The sequence below is a fragment of the Ceratotherium simum genome, chromosome 8 (assembly GCF_057802395.1).
Source record: "Ceratotherium simum simum isolate JZ-2026a chromosome 8, ASM5780239v1, whole genome shotgun sequence".
In the NCBI taxonomy this organism is placed as follows: domain Eukaryota; kingdom Metazoa; phylum Chordata; class Mammalia; order Perissodactyla; family Rhinocerotidae; genus Ceratotherium; species Ceratotherium simum.
In genome coordinates this window covers 40327603-40340193 of record NC_141907.1, presented here as the reverse complement: position 1 = coordinate 40340193, position 12591 = coordinate 40327603, and the positions used below count along the sequence as shown (strand labels likewise).

The following is a 12591-nucleotide window of genomic DNA, read 5'->3' as shown; positions in this document are numbered from 1 at the left end:
AAATGATACAGTGTGATACCAATTTTATAAAATGTTTAATACGTATTAAAAGACCTGAAAGAAATTAACCCGGATAGTAGCATGAATTAATAGTGACTATCTCTGGGTGTTAGAATTATGAGTGATTTTTATTTCTTCACTATTGTTTTTCTGGAAGTGTTGCAGATTTGTCTATCAGCATATGTGATATACACTGATAAATAATAATAAAGCTTTATTGAGTGCTTACTGTGTGTCAAGCACAATTTAAGCACTTTTTATCTTTTACACTTAATTCTCACAATAGCCCAAGAGGTTTTATTTTAATGAGGAAATGGAGGCACAGAGAAATTGAGTACCTTGACAATTTGATTCTATCCTCCTAAGTTTATTCTTTGCTTCTAAATGTAGTTTTATCTCCAACAATTGTGAAGATACTATAAATAGTTTTGTTTTTCTACTTCTTAGTTAAAAATATATAGTGAATATTGTGACATATTCATGAAAAATACATTTTTTAATTTATGATAACATTTCGTCTTGGGAATATACCATGATTTTTTTTCAACTGGTCCTTTCTTTTTGTTCTGTGCCTCCCCTGCATAATTCTGCTCATAGGGATAATGGTACAATGAACATCTTTGTAAATAAATCTGTATGTGCCTTTCTGATTATCTTCCTAGGAATAGCTCTTAGAAGTGGAATTACTGGGTCAAAACACATAAACATTTTAAAGACTTTTGATACAAGTTGCGAGATTGATAGAGTAGACAAGTGATAGAGGTGATCACTCCTTCTTAAATTTAGAAAAGTTGTTTTAGGGCCATAAATTTGGGAGACATATGTCATCTAAACATCAATGGGACTTTGTGCTTTGGTAGTTGCTCTTATAAAAGTCAGGCTTCTCTAAGCCTGCTGGAGACAGTAAACACAGAGATAAAGAGGAAAGACAGACTTTGGAGATTAAATTGTGGCCACTTACTTGCTCTATGACCTTGAGCAGTTACTTCTTCATTTTTCTGATTAACTTAAAATTTGGATTAGCTCAGAAACTTTTTTATTGAAAATTGTTTTATAAAAATGTTCCAAATATACATATCAAATTTGCATGAATTTGTTTGCTCTTACAGGACCTCAGATTCGTAATTAGGTAGAGCACTTTCCACTGTAAATTTTCAAAATTACGGATGTAAAAGGTATAACACATTGATTAGAGACTAATGACCCTAGGAAGTGTTTTAGATGCTGCATGTTTTTTTTTTTAATTTTATTTATTTATTTATTTTTTCCTCAAAGCCCCAGTAGATAGTTGTATGTCGTAGTTGCACATCCTTCTAGTTGCTGTATGTGGGACGCGGCCTCAGCATGGCCGGACAAGCGGTGCGTCGGTGCACGCCCGGGATCCGAACCCGGGCCGCCAGCAGCGAAGTGCGAGCACTTAACCGCTAAGCCACAGGGCCGGCCCAATGCTGCATGTTTTTTTTTCCCTCTGAGGAAGATTCGTCTCTAGCAAATCTTCCTCTATTTTGTATATGGGCCACCACCACAGCATGGCCACTGACCAGCGGTGTAGGTCTGTGCCAGGGAACCGAACCTGGGCCACCGAAGCAGAGTGCACCAAACTTAACCACTAGGCCACCGGAGCTGGCCTTAGATGTTACATTTTTAAATGAAAAAGTTCTTTCTAAGAGGTCATGTACTCTCTTTTTGTGACAAGCAAGAACAGAAAAATTTTTGGTTAATTAATTGCTGGTTTCTGTTAAATGATTAAGGTTTTATTGTGGTTTCTCTTGAGCATATCTTCTTCTAGAGACTCTGTAGGTGACTTCTACAAAGACTTTAACTGAAGATTTGGGCAGGGGGAGGGGGGATTTTAATTTAAGGGGGTCCAGAGAATAATGAATAAAATCAGAAAATTTCCCTATGAAGCTACCAAAGAGGTTAAGATCAAGTTTTCTGGAAAGATCAAGACTGGTAAAGGGTAATATGACAGTCTAGAAATTTGTGAGAGGTACAAAGGGAATAAATAGAAAACATTTTATTGAAATTTGAACACCATAAGTATTTTAATGGAAAAAAAAGTACTACTTCTTTTTATTATGAATAGTAAAATTATGAAACTACTATAAATGGTAGAGATAGAAAATAAGCACAAGGAGAATTTTTATCAGGGGTCCTTAATCTCTTATTAATGATTGGATTAGAAAGATTCGTAACATTGCAAAATAGGTCTATGTGTGTTTTGGAAGGAGAGGCCTCCCGCACCCTTCAGATTCTCAAAGGAATGACTCCAAAAAGCTCAAACTCCTGATGGAATGTCAGCTCCATGAAGCTAGGGATTTTTGTCTGTTTTATTTACTCCTCTATCCCTGGTTCCTGGCACAGAGTTCTGAGCAATAAATGTTTGTTGAATTTAGGATTTCTGTAAATTTGTGTGTGTCATAGTTATAGCAATGGATTTTTAAAGATTTTATTTATTTTATTTTTTCCCCCCAAAGCCCCAGTGGGTAGTTGTACGTCGTAGCTGCACATCCTTCTAGTTGCTGTATGTGGGACTCGGCCTCAGGATGAACGGAGAAGTGGTGCCTCGATGCGCACCCGGGATCCGAACCCGGGCCACCAGCATCGCAGCGCGCGCACTTAACCACCAAGCCACAGGGCCGGCCCAGCAATGGATTTTTAGAAGTTAGGGATGGGAGTACGTTCCAGATTTAGTGAGGTTGATATCTTATGGTCTATTTCTACATTTGTCCAAAAATTTCCTCTTGGTCTTTAAGTCTAGATGAGTAGGAAGAGCATTGGTATGATAATTTTGTGGTTGAATTCCTTTCTTTTTTCTGTGCCAACATGGAAATTTAATAGGAAAATTACTTTAAATAATACATATCCATTCATCAGTATATTAGAAAATGTTGTATTCTGATGCTGTTTTCATTTGATTCAATGAATGAAACCTTTATAGAAAACTTCCCCTTCCAAGTTTGTGAATGGAAAATTTTGCTAATTGTTTTCATTAGATCAAGTAGTATGACAATAACTGCTATTCTGGCTAAAAATGTAAAATCAACAAAATGTTGACAAATTTACCTGAAGAGAACATTGCTTTATCAGCAAGAGATTTGGATTTTTGCAGTGAAGCCCAATTATTCTAGCTCAGTACCATTATACAGCATTTTTAGCAGGTGATATAGTATAATCTGTGGTTACATTAGTCACTGTAATAAGTTTCTGTACTTTTTAAAATTGACATTTGGGAGAAGGTTAAAAAGAATGACAGAATGTTAAAATGCAATTCCATTTTAAAAATTGTAAAAATTATGTCATTTCTAAAATAAGAGAAAAAGTGATTTTCTACAAATTCAAGTATGATGGAACCAATTTTACTCTTGTGAATCATCAGTTTTCTTTGTTAATTAAAGGGACGATTGTAAATTCTTTATGTTAATGATTCTTACCAGTCAGACATAAAAGATATTTGAATAATTGTTTGCTGCCTGCACTTGATCATTTGTGAGTAGATTTTTTACATTTTACATAATCTTTGGCAGATTACAAAAATTACTGCGTTTTATATTTTTCATAATTATTTTGCTATTATGAATAGGAGCTATGATTATTCTAAATTTATTTGAAAACTGTTGCATCCTTACTCTAAAAGGCTGTCAGAACATTTGCATCATTTTGGTCTTTGGCACCATTTTAAGAGAGCTTGCAAGATTCTTAGAATAATTTTAATAGAAGGCAGGAATTTGCCCTCATAGATTCCATATCTTGCAATGTGGTTTCTTTCTTTAGTTGACATACGATGAATTTCTAGGTCACCACACAGTTTAATTCAAGTATAAGTACAAAGTGCATTTTGAAGTCAAATTTAGAGTTTTGAGTTGGAATCTTTGAAGTAATTTAGCCTAATCTTTTTACCCAGTGGGATAACCCTTTGTATAGCGTTTCTAACAATCTTTGCCTAAAAACTCAGTGTGCAGGGACTTCATTTCTTTATCAAACAGACTTTTCATTAATTGTGCAATAATTAAGTTATTCTTCTTTTATGTTGAACTCAAATGTACTTTGTGCTAGGCACCGTAACTTTTTTTTTTAATTAATTTATTTATTTTTGTGAGGAAGATCAGCCCTGAGCTAACATCCATGCCAACCCTCCTCTTTTTGCTGAGGAAGACTGGCCCTGAGCTAACATCTGTGCCCATCTTCCTCCACTTTATATGGGATGGCGCCACAGCTTGGCCTGCTAAGCTGTGCGTCTGTGCGCGCCTGGGATCCGAACCTGGGCCGCCAACAGCGGAGGGTGCGCACTTAACTGCTACGCCACGGGGCTGGCCACGGCAACGTAACTTCTTTGTTCTCTTTTTCAAATTATGAAGTATACAGACAAGTACTGAGAATACTATAATGAACATCACTGAGATTCATTTCCTCTTAATTTGTGCTCTATTTGCTTGAGATTATTATTTTCTGTATCAATGTATATGAGAGACATATACATCAAGTGTCTTACTACAATTACGATACCTTAAATTTGTGGCATTTCTGTTCTTTGTTTTTCTAGTAATTCTGTTCAGAAAGGAAATGAGATTAAGGTGCTATCTGAACACCCATTCAACTTTCTCTTTTGCTTTCTGGCCTGAAGTGAAGCAAGTCTCTCCCTGGAGGACCTCATTTGACCTGAGATCCTCCCAAGCACAAGAGCTGGGCCATTGTTCTCTTTGTTTATTGTACATGGAAGCTTCTAGATCATTACTCTTGCTGCAGGTTTAAAGCCTTGCCCCTTCAAAGCTTTTGTTATTTGACTATTTACAGTCTTTTCTTCAGTGTTGTCAAAAACCAACTGACCTCCCCAAGTCACTCTTATTTATATGACTTTTTTTCTTTTTTTTTTTTTTGAGAGGACGCATACATTCTCCTCTCTTTTTATTATTTATTTATTTAAAAATTGTTTTTTTCCCCAAAGCCCCAGTGCATAGTTGTGTATCCTCGTTGTACGTCTTTCTAGTTCTTCTGTGTAGGATGCCGCCTCAGCATGGCTTGAGGAGCAGTGCGTAGGTCCACACCTGAAATTCGAACCGCTAAACCCTGGGCCGTGGAAGTGGAGCGTGCAAACCTAACCATTATGCCACTCGCTGACCCTTGACTTTTTTCTTTTAAAATAAGAAACAATGGGGGACCGGCCCACTGGTGTAGCGGTTAAGTTCGTGTGCTCCACTTTGGTGGCCCGGGGTTCTCAGGTTTGGATCCTGGTGGCAGACCAACACACTGCTTGTCAAGCCATGCTGTGGCGGCCTCTGGTATAAAGTAGAGGGAGATGGGCACGGATGTTAGCCCAGGACCAATGTTCCTCAGCAAAAAGAGGAGGATTGGCACAGACATTAGCTCAGGGCCAGTCTTCCTCACCAAAAAAACAACAAAAAAAAGAAACAACAGCATTAATCACGTGTACACCATGACCACAGTTACCTAACCTCTCTGACCTTGACCATCTCAAAAGTAGTATTATAAAAGTAGTAATAAAAATTACTCTGGGGCCAGCCCCATGGCCTAGTGGTTAAGTTTGGCACTCTCCACTTCCGCAGCCTAGCTTCGGTTCCTGGGTGTGGACCTATTACACCACTCGTTGGCGGCCGTGCTGTGGCGGCAACCCACATACAAAATAAAGGAAGGTTGGCAACAGATGTTAGCTCAGAGTGAAGCTTCCTCAGTGAAAAAAAAATTACTTTTCTTGTAGATAAAATATTCTCCAAATTAATCAAGTGAAATGAAAATAAAAACAAGTCCCATCTTAAATAATATATATGGAAACAAGATGAAAAAGCAATTGACATGTGAAAAAAACCCAAAACCAAGACAAAAACATCTCTGCTAAAAATGATTATAACCTATAAAGAAAGCCAGAGAAGTATAAACCAAATATTTTCCAGGGTAACCAAAGACATATGTTTATTTTATCAAAAGTGAAAGTTGAAAATAGGAAGGTTGTGTATCTACTACAGAGGTGTTGAAAATTCCAGACAAACATTGGGAAGTCTTAAAATGATGCAGTGCTCTGACACTGTGGTTACAAGAAGAGAAAACATAAAAAGCATGGCATTAGCTCTTGCTGTCCCTGAATAGGTTATTCAAAAGAGAAGCAAAACGAAAGACCCAGAGATGGTGGTACAAATCAATCCTATTTGAAATTGCGGCAGTATTCTTAGAACTGCCTGTTACTCCAGTAGTAGTTGGTTTTGTGATTTGTCCTAGAAAATGAAGCGAAAAATAGTTTAAATTTCATTAAATATAGACCAATGCATGACTATACTACCCACCATCTACAGAAATGATATGCTGTTCGTCTCATAAGCTTTATTTGCTTTGAAGGAGAAAGGATTCCATGAACGTAGGATAAAATAAAGTATCAAGAATTATGGCAGAATTGTAGATGTCATGTTGTTAGTAGATTCAGAAATGTTTAGTGGGCAGTCAAAAATTCTAGGAAGTCTGGATGATATTGATTATGAACAAATGCATATGAATTAGTATTTTATTCATATTTACCAGTGTTTTGGCTTCAAAGGTTTGGTTTTAGTTATGATTTAGTTGATTATGCCTGGAATATCCTTATAGTTTTCTAACATGGCTAAAGGAATTTCAAATTAAGAAGTTTAAGTACAAAATTAATCCTTTAGAGAGTAGTTAGTCCTTTCGGTTGGGTTGAGGATTAAATTCATTTAACAACAACAACAGAAAATAGTAAGAAACCAGTTACGATCTAAAATGAGATTAGTTTGTTTCAGTGCCAGATTTAACATGTGGCCTAGGGGGCCAGCCCCGTGGTGGTTTAGCGGTTAGGTGCACACGCTCCGCTACTGGCGGCCCCGGTTCGGATCCTGGGCGCACACTGATGCACCGCTTGTCCAGCCATGCTGAGCTGGAGTCCCACATACAGCAGCTAGAAGGATGTGCAACTATGACATACAACTATCTACTGGGGCTTTGGGGAGAAAAAGGGAAAAAAAAGGAGGAGGATTGGCAATAGATGTTAGCTCAGGGCCGGTCTTCCTCAGCAAAAAAAGAGGAGGATTGGCATGGATGTTAGCTCAGGGCTGATCTTCCTCACAACCAAAATAAAATAAAATGTGGCCTATTTAACTGTTGAAAAATACCAAGACCTTTAATGGTAATAAAAACATGGAATGTGCACGATTACGTGTGAGTCCTTATATTTGGTAAAAGGATAACTCCCTGTGGTCAGTAGTTTCAATCTTAGTAACCATCAAATTATTACAGATATGATACAGTAGTTCACAATCCATGACCCCTTCAGAGTTATTATAATTGGACTTTGAAAAATATGTGTCTCAAACATTGTCTGTAATGGGATAAATATTGGGCCTAGTGGATATATGAACTGTTTGGCAAATCTGTTTATTTTAGTGAATAAAATAAAAATGTATTAAACGTATTATTAAGGTATTGATGTATTAAGATATTGATGTATTAGTTCAATCATTGGCTAATAAAAGCATTATTTGTCACTACAAAGAGAAGAAGGAAATGGGGAAAACTATAGATTAAAAGGAATTTCAGAGACACAGTAACAATTGCCTGTATGGATTTTGTTTAGATTTGAATTAGAACAAACTGTTTAGTGAGACACTTGGGGACACTTATGAGACAGTTGGGGAAATTTGAGCACTGATTGATAGTTGATGTTATAAAGAAATTAATTTATTGTGGGTATTATAACATCAGTTTGTGTGTAAAAAGCCAATCTTTGTCTTAGAGAGAGACATACAGAATTATCTATAGAGGAAGTGGTATAATGTCTAGAATTTGCTTTAGAATAATCCAGAGTGGTGGGTTAGTGGTGGTGGTGGGGGATATAAATGAAACATGATTTGCCATGAGTTAATAATGGTGGCTTTGTTTTACTATTCTCAATAATTCTGCATTAGTTTGAAATTTTTCATAATAAAAATTTAGAAAAAAATGTAATGCAACCTTGAGAGAGGATAATTGCAGCACTAGTGACACTGCTATATAATATATTCAGAAGTAAGGATGGATATGAGTAACACACAAATGTACTTATTATCAACATATCTAATGTGTAAATGTTGCATTTTGTTTTTCTTCAGAGCCGAAGCCATTTATTTGAATCTTGGATCATTAACACCTAAATGCTTAATTCTCAAAACTGCTCAAGAGTCCCACAGTCAGGATTAGATGATCCAAGTTACCACCAAGAAATTACTGTCTTGAGTTCTACGGTAAGATTATAATAAATATTCTAAAGGCTGAATAGTGACTATGAGGTCTAAAAAGATTTTTAAATGCTGTATTTGAGCAACTAGCTTCTATTATAATTTTTTTTTTTTTTTTTTTTTTTTTTAAAGATTTTATTTATTTTATTTTTTCCCCCCAAAGCCCCAGCAGATAGTTGTATGTCATAGCTGCATATCCTTCTAGTTGCGGCATGTGGGACTCGGCCTCAGGATGGACGGAGAAGTGGCGCCTCGATGCGCACCCGGGATCCGAACCCGGGCCGCCAGCATTGCAGCGCGCGCACTTAACCACCAAGCCACAGGGCCGGCCCTATTATAATTTTTTAATCCTGTAACTATTATACCAGGAGTTCAAAGTTGTGATAATCAACCCAAGACCTTAGAAATATCAACATGCAAACAGGCTTTATGGCATTTCTTGCTCATAGATTCAGCTAGTAATGGATACGGTTTTGTCTCTGGAACGCCATGCTTTCCCCTGTGCTGTACGTCGGAGGATGGGTCCTCCCAAGGCTGATGCTGAAAAGGAGTTTGGCTTCCAGGATGTTTATTAGAGATCCATGCCCGTAAAGAGAGGGAGTTAGGAAGCAAGTTGAACAGAGGAAATTGAACTGCAATGCAGGCTCAACAAAGCCTTGGCCAACCCTACAGGGAGTATGTAGTTGTGAGAGTTCCTTTCCCTTCATGAACAGTAAGCTTCTTGGGGATAGAGACATATCCTCAGTGCCTTTGCATTTTGCACAGGCCATTATAGAAGCTGCTCAGCAAATGTTTGTCGAAGGAAAGGTGAGAAAAATCTTGTATCTCTTCTGTAACACCTAATCCTTGCCCTTCCTTTCCCCAGTTGAAAGTGCAGTTTAGAAGGTGGGGTTAACAGTGACACAGGTTGTTGTTCTGCATATCATGAACAAACGTGAAGGTAACTTGCCCTCTGTAATCAGCGTGTGTTATATATATATACACTGTTTCTGGGTTCCACAGATAAGGAGGACCTGCAAAGGGACCTGAGGGAAACCACAAACATAGTTGTAAAGAACATGAGATTATATCTGTAAAGAGGAAAAAAACAACCCGGAAGACGCAGTAAGAACTTGTATATTAAGGCATACAGATAACCACTTGTTTTTTCTGTATGTGGGGAATAGGCTGAGCAGATATGAATTTTTATCTTTTTATGCTCAAGGATTAGGAGATAATCTACTCCTTAGAAGGTTTTTTAAAAGCCAACATTTTTTTCCTAGTAGGTACAGTCCTGCTTTAGGGCAAGAAATTTGAGTCTTTTTTGTTTTTCCTTCCTTTTTACTGTAGAATTCCCTGAGGTAGAATTTGCATTAATAAATCCTCTAAATTTTCTCTGAACCTTAATACTAACTTAATATTAATGCTTTACATGTAGAGGACCTTCAAGTAATATCTTTTAAATGATTGAGCTAAAGAATAATTGGCTTCATCATTAATGTGGTAGAAGAATAAGGATTAAAAACTCAGCAATTCAGAACCAGAAATTTACTGGTTTTCATGTTACGGCAATTTTTCCTGATATCTATATAGACAATTTTATGCTTCATCTTTTGAAATATGATTTTCATATGAAAATCATATGAAATATGATTTTCTTCATGTTGAGTATTGGAAGAACAAGATTGTGCTTGTGTTTCACTAAGTGAATCACATTTGTTTTTTTTATTATTAAAATGTATATCCTTCAAAGTTATGAATTTGATTACTTAGGGAGTTCACGCCTTATCTGTTCCCTTTGCTTTTTCATTTCCTTCTTGATCACTTAGTACCCCCACCAGAGGGCAGGCAAAGGAAGAGAGAAAAGAAGGTATTAATTTCAGTTCTCAAAGTCTTATGTCGGCACCTTTCACTGGTGTATTTTGTCATGCTTCTGGATTACATTAAGGCAGTAGGATCAGCTACTTTTGCTATTTTAAAATAGTAGAATGCTCAGTTATCTGGAAATAAATTATGTAAGGTTGATTACTGGGTTTATTGAATTAAATATTTATGCTTTAAATTCTTCAACTTTATATTCTTAGATCCATTTATTTTAAATTATCAATTTTTTTTTTTTTGGTAATTCATGCCAAGGTTTCTATCACTACTACTGATAATTACAATTGATTGTATTGAGGAGTTTTTTTTGTGTTTAAAAATTATATTGGAGGGGCCGGCCAGGTGCCATAGTGGTTAAGTTCGTGCCATCCGCTTCGGTGGTCTGGGGTTTGCAGGTTTGGATCCCAGGTGCGGACCTACGCACCGCTTATCAAGCCATGCTGTGGCGGCGTCCCATATAAAGTGGAGGAAGATGGGCACAGATGTTAGCCCACGGCCAATCTTGCTCAGTGAGATGAGGAGGATTGGCAACAGATGTTAGCTCAGGGCTAATCTTCCTCACCAAAAAAACAAACAAACAAAAATATATATTGGAGAGCCAGCCCCGATGGCCTAGCTGTTAAAGTTCGGTGCACTCTTCTTCAGCAGCCTGGGTTCGGTTCCCAGGCATGGAACCACACCACTTGTCTGTCAATAGCTGTGCTGTCGCCGTGGCTCACACAGAAGAACCAGAACTTACAACTATACACAACTATGTACTGGGGTGGGAAAAGAAGAAAAAAGGAGGAAGATTGGTAACAGATGTTAGCTTAGGGCAAATCTTCCCCTGCAAAAAAAAAAGTATGTTGGAATGTTCATAATACAATATAAAGTTTTACGTTATTCCTTTTCATGTCCCATAAAACTTGGTGTCCCTGAGGTCTATTAGTGAATTTTCAGAATGGTAAGAATTATGTTTTGAATACAAGTTACTGTTTCACATTTCAGCCATAAGTTTATTTAAAGGGAACACACAACTCAGTCCTAAGTAAATTTGTCTTAACGTTATCACAGTGTAGGTTTTTACTGGGTCGATGCTAAACACTTTATAGTCTCAATATTGCTGTTAACACCCATTATGCATGTTCACATATATGTAAATATGAAGTGCAGTTTCATGGTTTGTAGCTGTTTGGTCTGTTATCAGTATGAACAGCAAATGTCCTGGAAATCAGCTTCAAAACAGCTGGCAGTTGACCTACTGGTGTTTAGCACCACCTAAGTTCATATGACGTTTCTTTGCTCTTTGACACAAATAGTGTACCTTACCTTCTCATCAAGGAAGTTGGTACAAGCTCCTTTATGTGTGCTTGTGGGTCTCGTAATGTAGGATAACTTTAAAATGGATTTTTTAAAGAAAGTTGTTCCTCCCATTCTTTCGGGAGATGTGGTTTTGGATGCTAGAGATAGTTTTCAGGAAAGTTCCCCAAGATTGCTTAAGATGAGACGTCTTAGCTTGTCTTCATCAGAGAAGATTGTAGATGAGGAAGACGGAATCAGTATCTGTCATAGTAATTATGACAAACACCAACGTCAACAACTAGGTAAAGTAAAAATGTATTACTTTCAATCTTTTCAAAAGTATTTTAGGAAAGTAAAATTATTTTTGCAAGTATGAATTCTTGTGAGCATAAATCTTTATTTTGAAACTCAAGTTTAAATATTAAAAAATGTTTACTACAGTAAATATGAAATTGGTCTAAATATTTTCAGTATCAGAATTTTTGCTTTGAGTTTACATGGAGAAATATTGATGCTATATATCAAGATAAAGCCATTAATAAAGTTAGCAGTTTGGTGATCTTTGGAAAATATTTTGATGATGAAGTGTTACACTTATTGAAAAAATGTTATTGTTACAACCTATAGGATATGTAAATGAAAAATAAGTTATTGAGTTTTATTTATCACTTAAATTTTGTTTAAAAATTATGTCCCATTCTTTTGTCTGAAAGAAACTGAATATTTGGAATGAAATATAAAAAAAGTCACATCTTTGAATATAATGATGCTGATTTTGCGTCACTATCTTTGTTTCATGTAATCCTGCAAAGTTAAATTTGATGCCTTTTAAAGTTTGAGAGGATGATATTCATTTTATGTTAGGATAAAAATCAGTTTTGCGTATAGTAACTAGCAGATATTGAAAGGGAAATTCTTTAGGAAAAAGAAGGGAAATGCTTTAAGTTTGAAAATTTTTGACTAAAACACTTTAAAGTGTTAAAATGTTCCATGTAATTATGAATTTTATTATTTTAGGGAATAAATAACTGCTCTCACAAATTAATGTAATATTTAGTAGAAAGAAGAGGGTTTCTGTAAACTCTCTGCAAGTTCAATATATATATTCTTACAGCTGTTTTCTATGCACATTTTAATATACACATATACATTTTTATTTATAGAATTTAAAAATGAGATTTACTACCCAAACTATTCTGATACTTGCTTTTTCATT

At 36.2% G+C, this 12591-nt stretch overlaps 1 protein-coding gene across 4 annotated transcripts in view; it reads left to right on the top strand.

Moving 5' to 3' along the window:
• The window catches only part of FRYL (FRY like transcription coactivator), a 248264-nt gene that overhangs the window by 57084 nt on the left and 178589 nt on the right, over nt 1-12591 (top strand). For 2 of the 4 annotated variants that reach the window (XM_087434283.1, XM_087434278.1), the window contains exon 3: nt 8109-8240. The exons of 1 other annotated variant lie outside the window; for it this stretch is intronic. Coding sequence is in view for 1 of the 3 variants with exons in the window: in XM_087434286.1 (XP_087290412.1) it covers nt 11476-11677 (202 nt within the window). In the remaining 2 variants the exon portion in view is untranslated. Of the gene's footprint in view, nt 1-8108; nt 8241-10903; nt 11678-12591 lie in introns of those variants that run through there. One more of the 4 variants, XM_087434286.1, reaches the window with a different exon arrangement.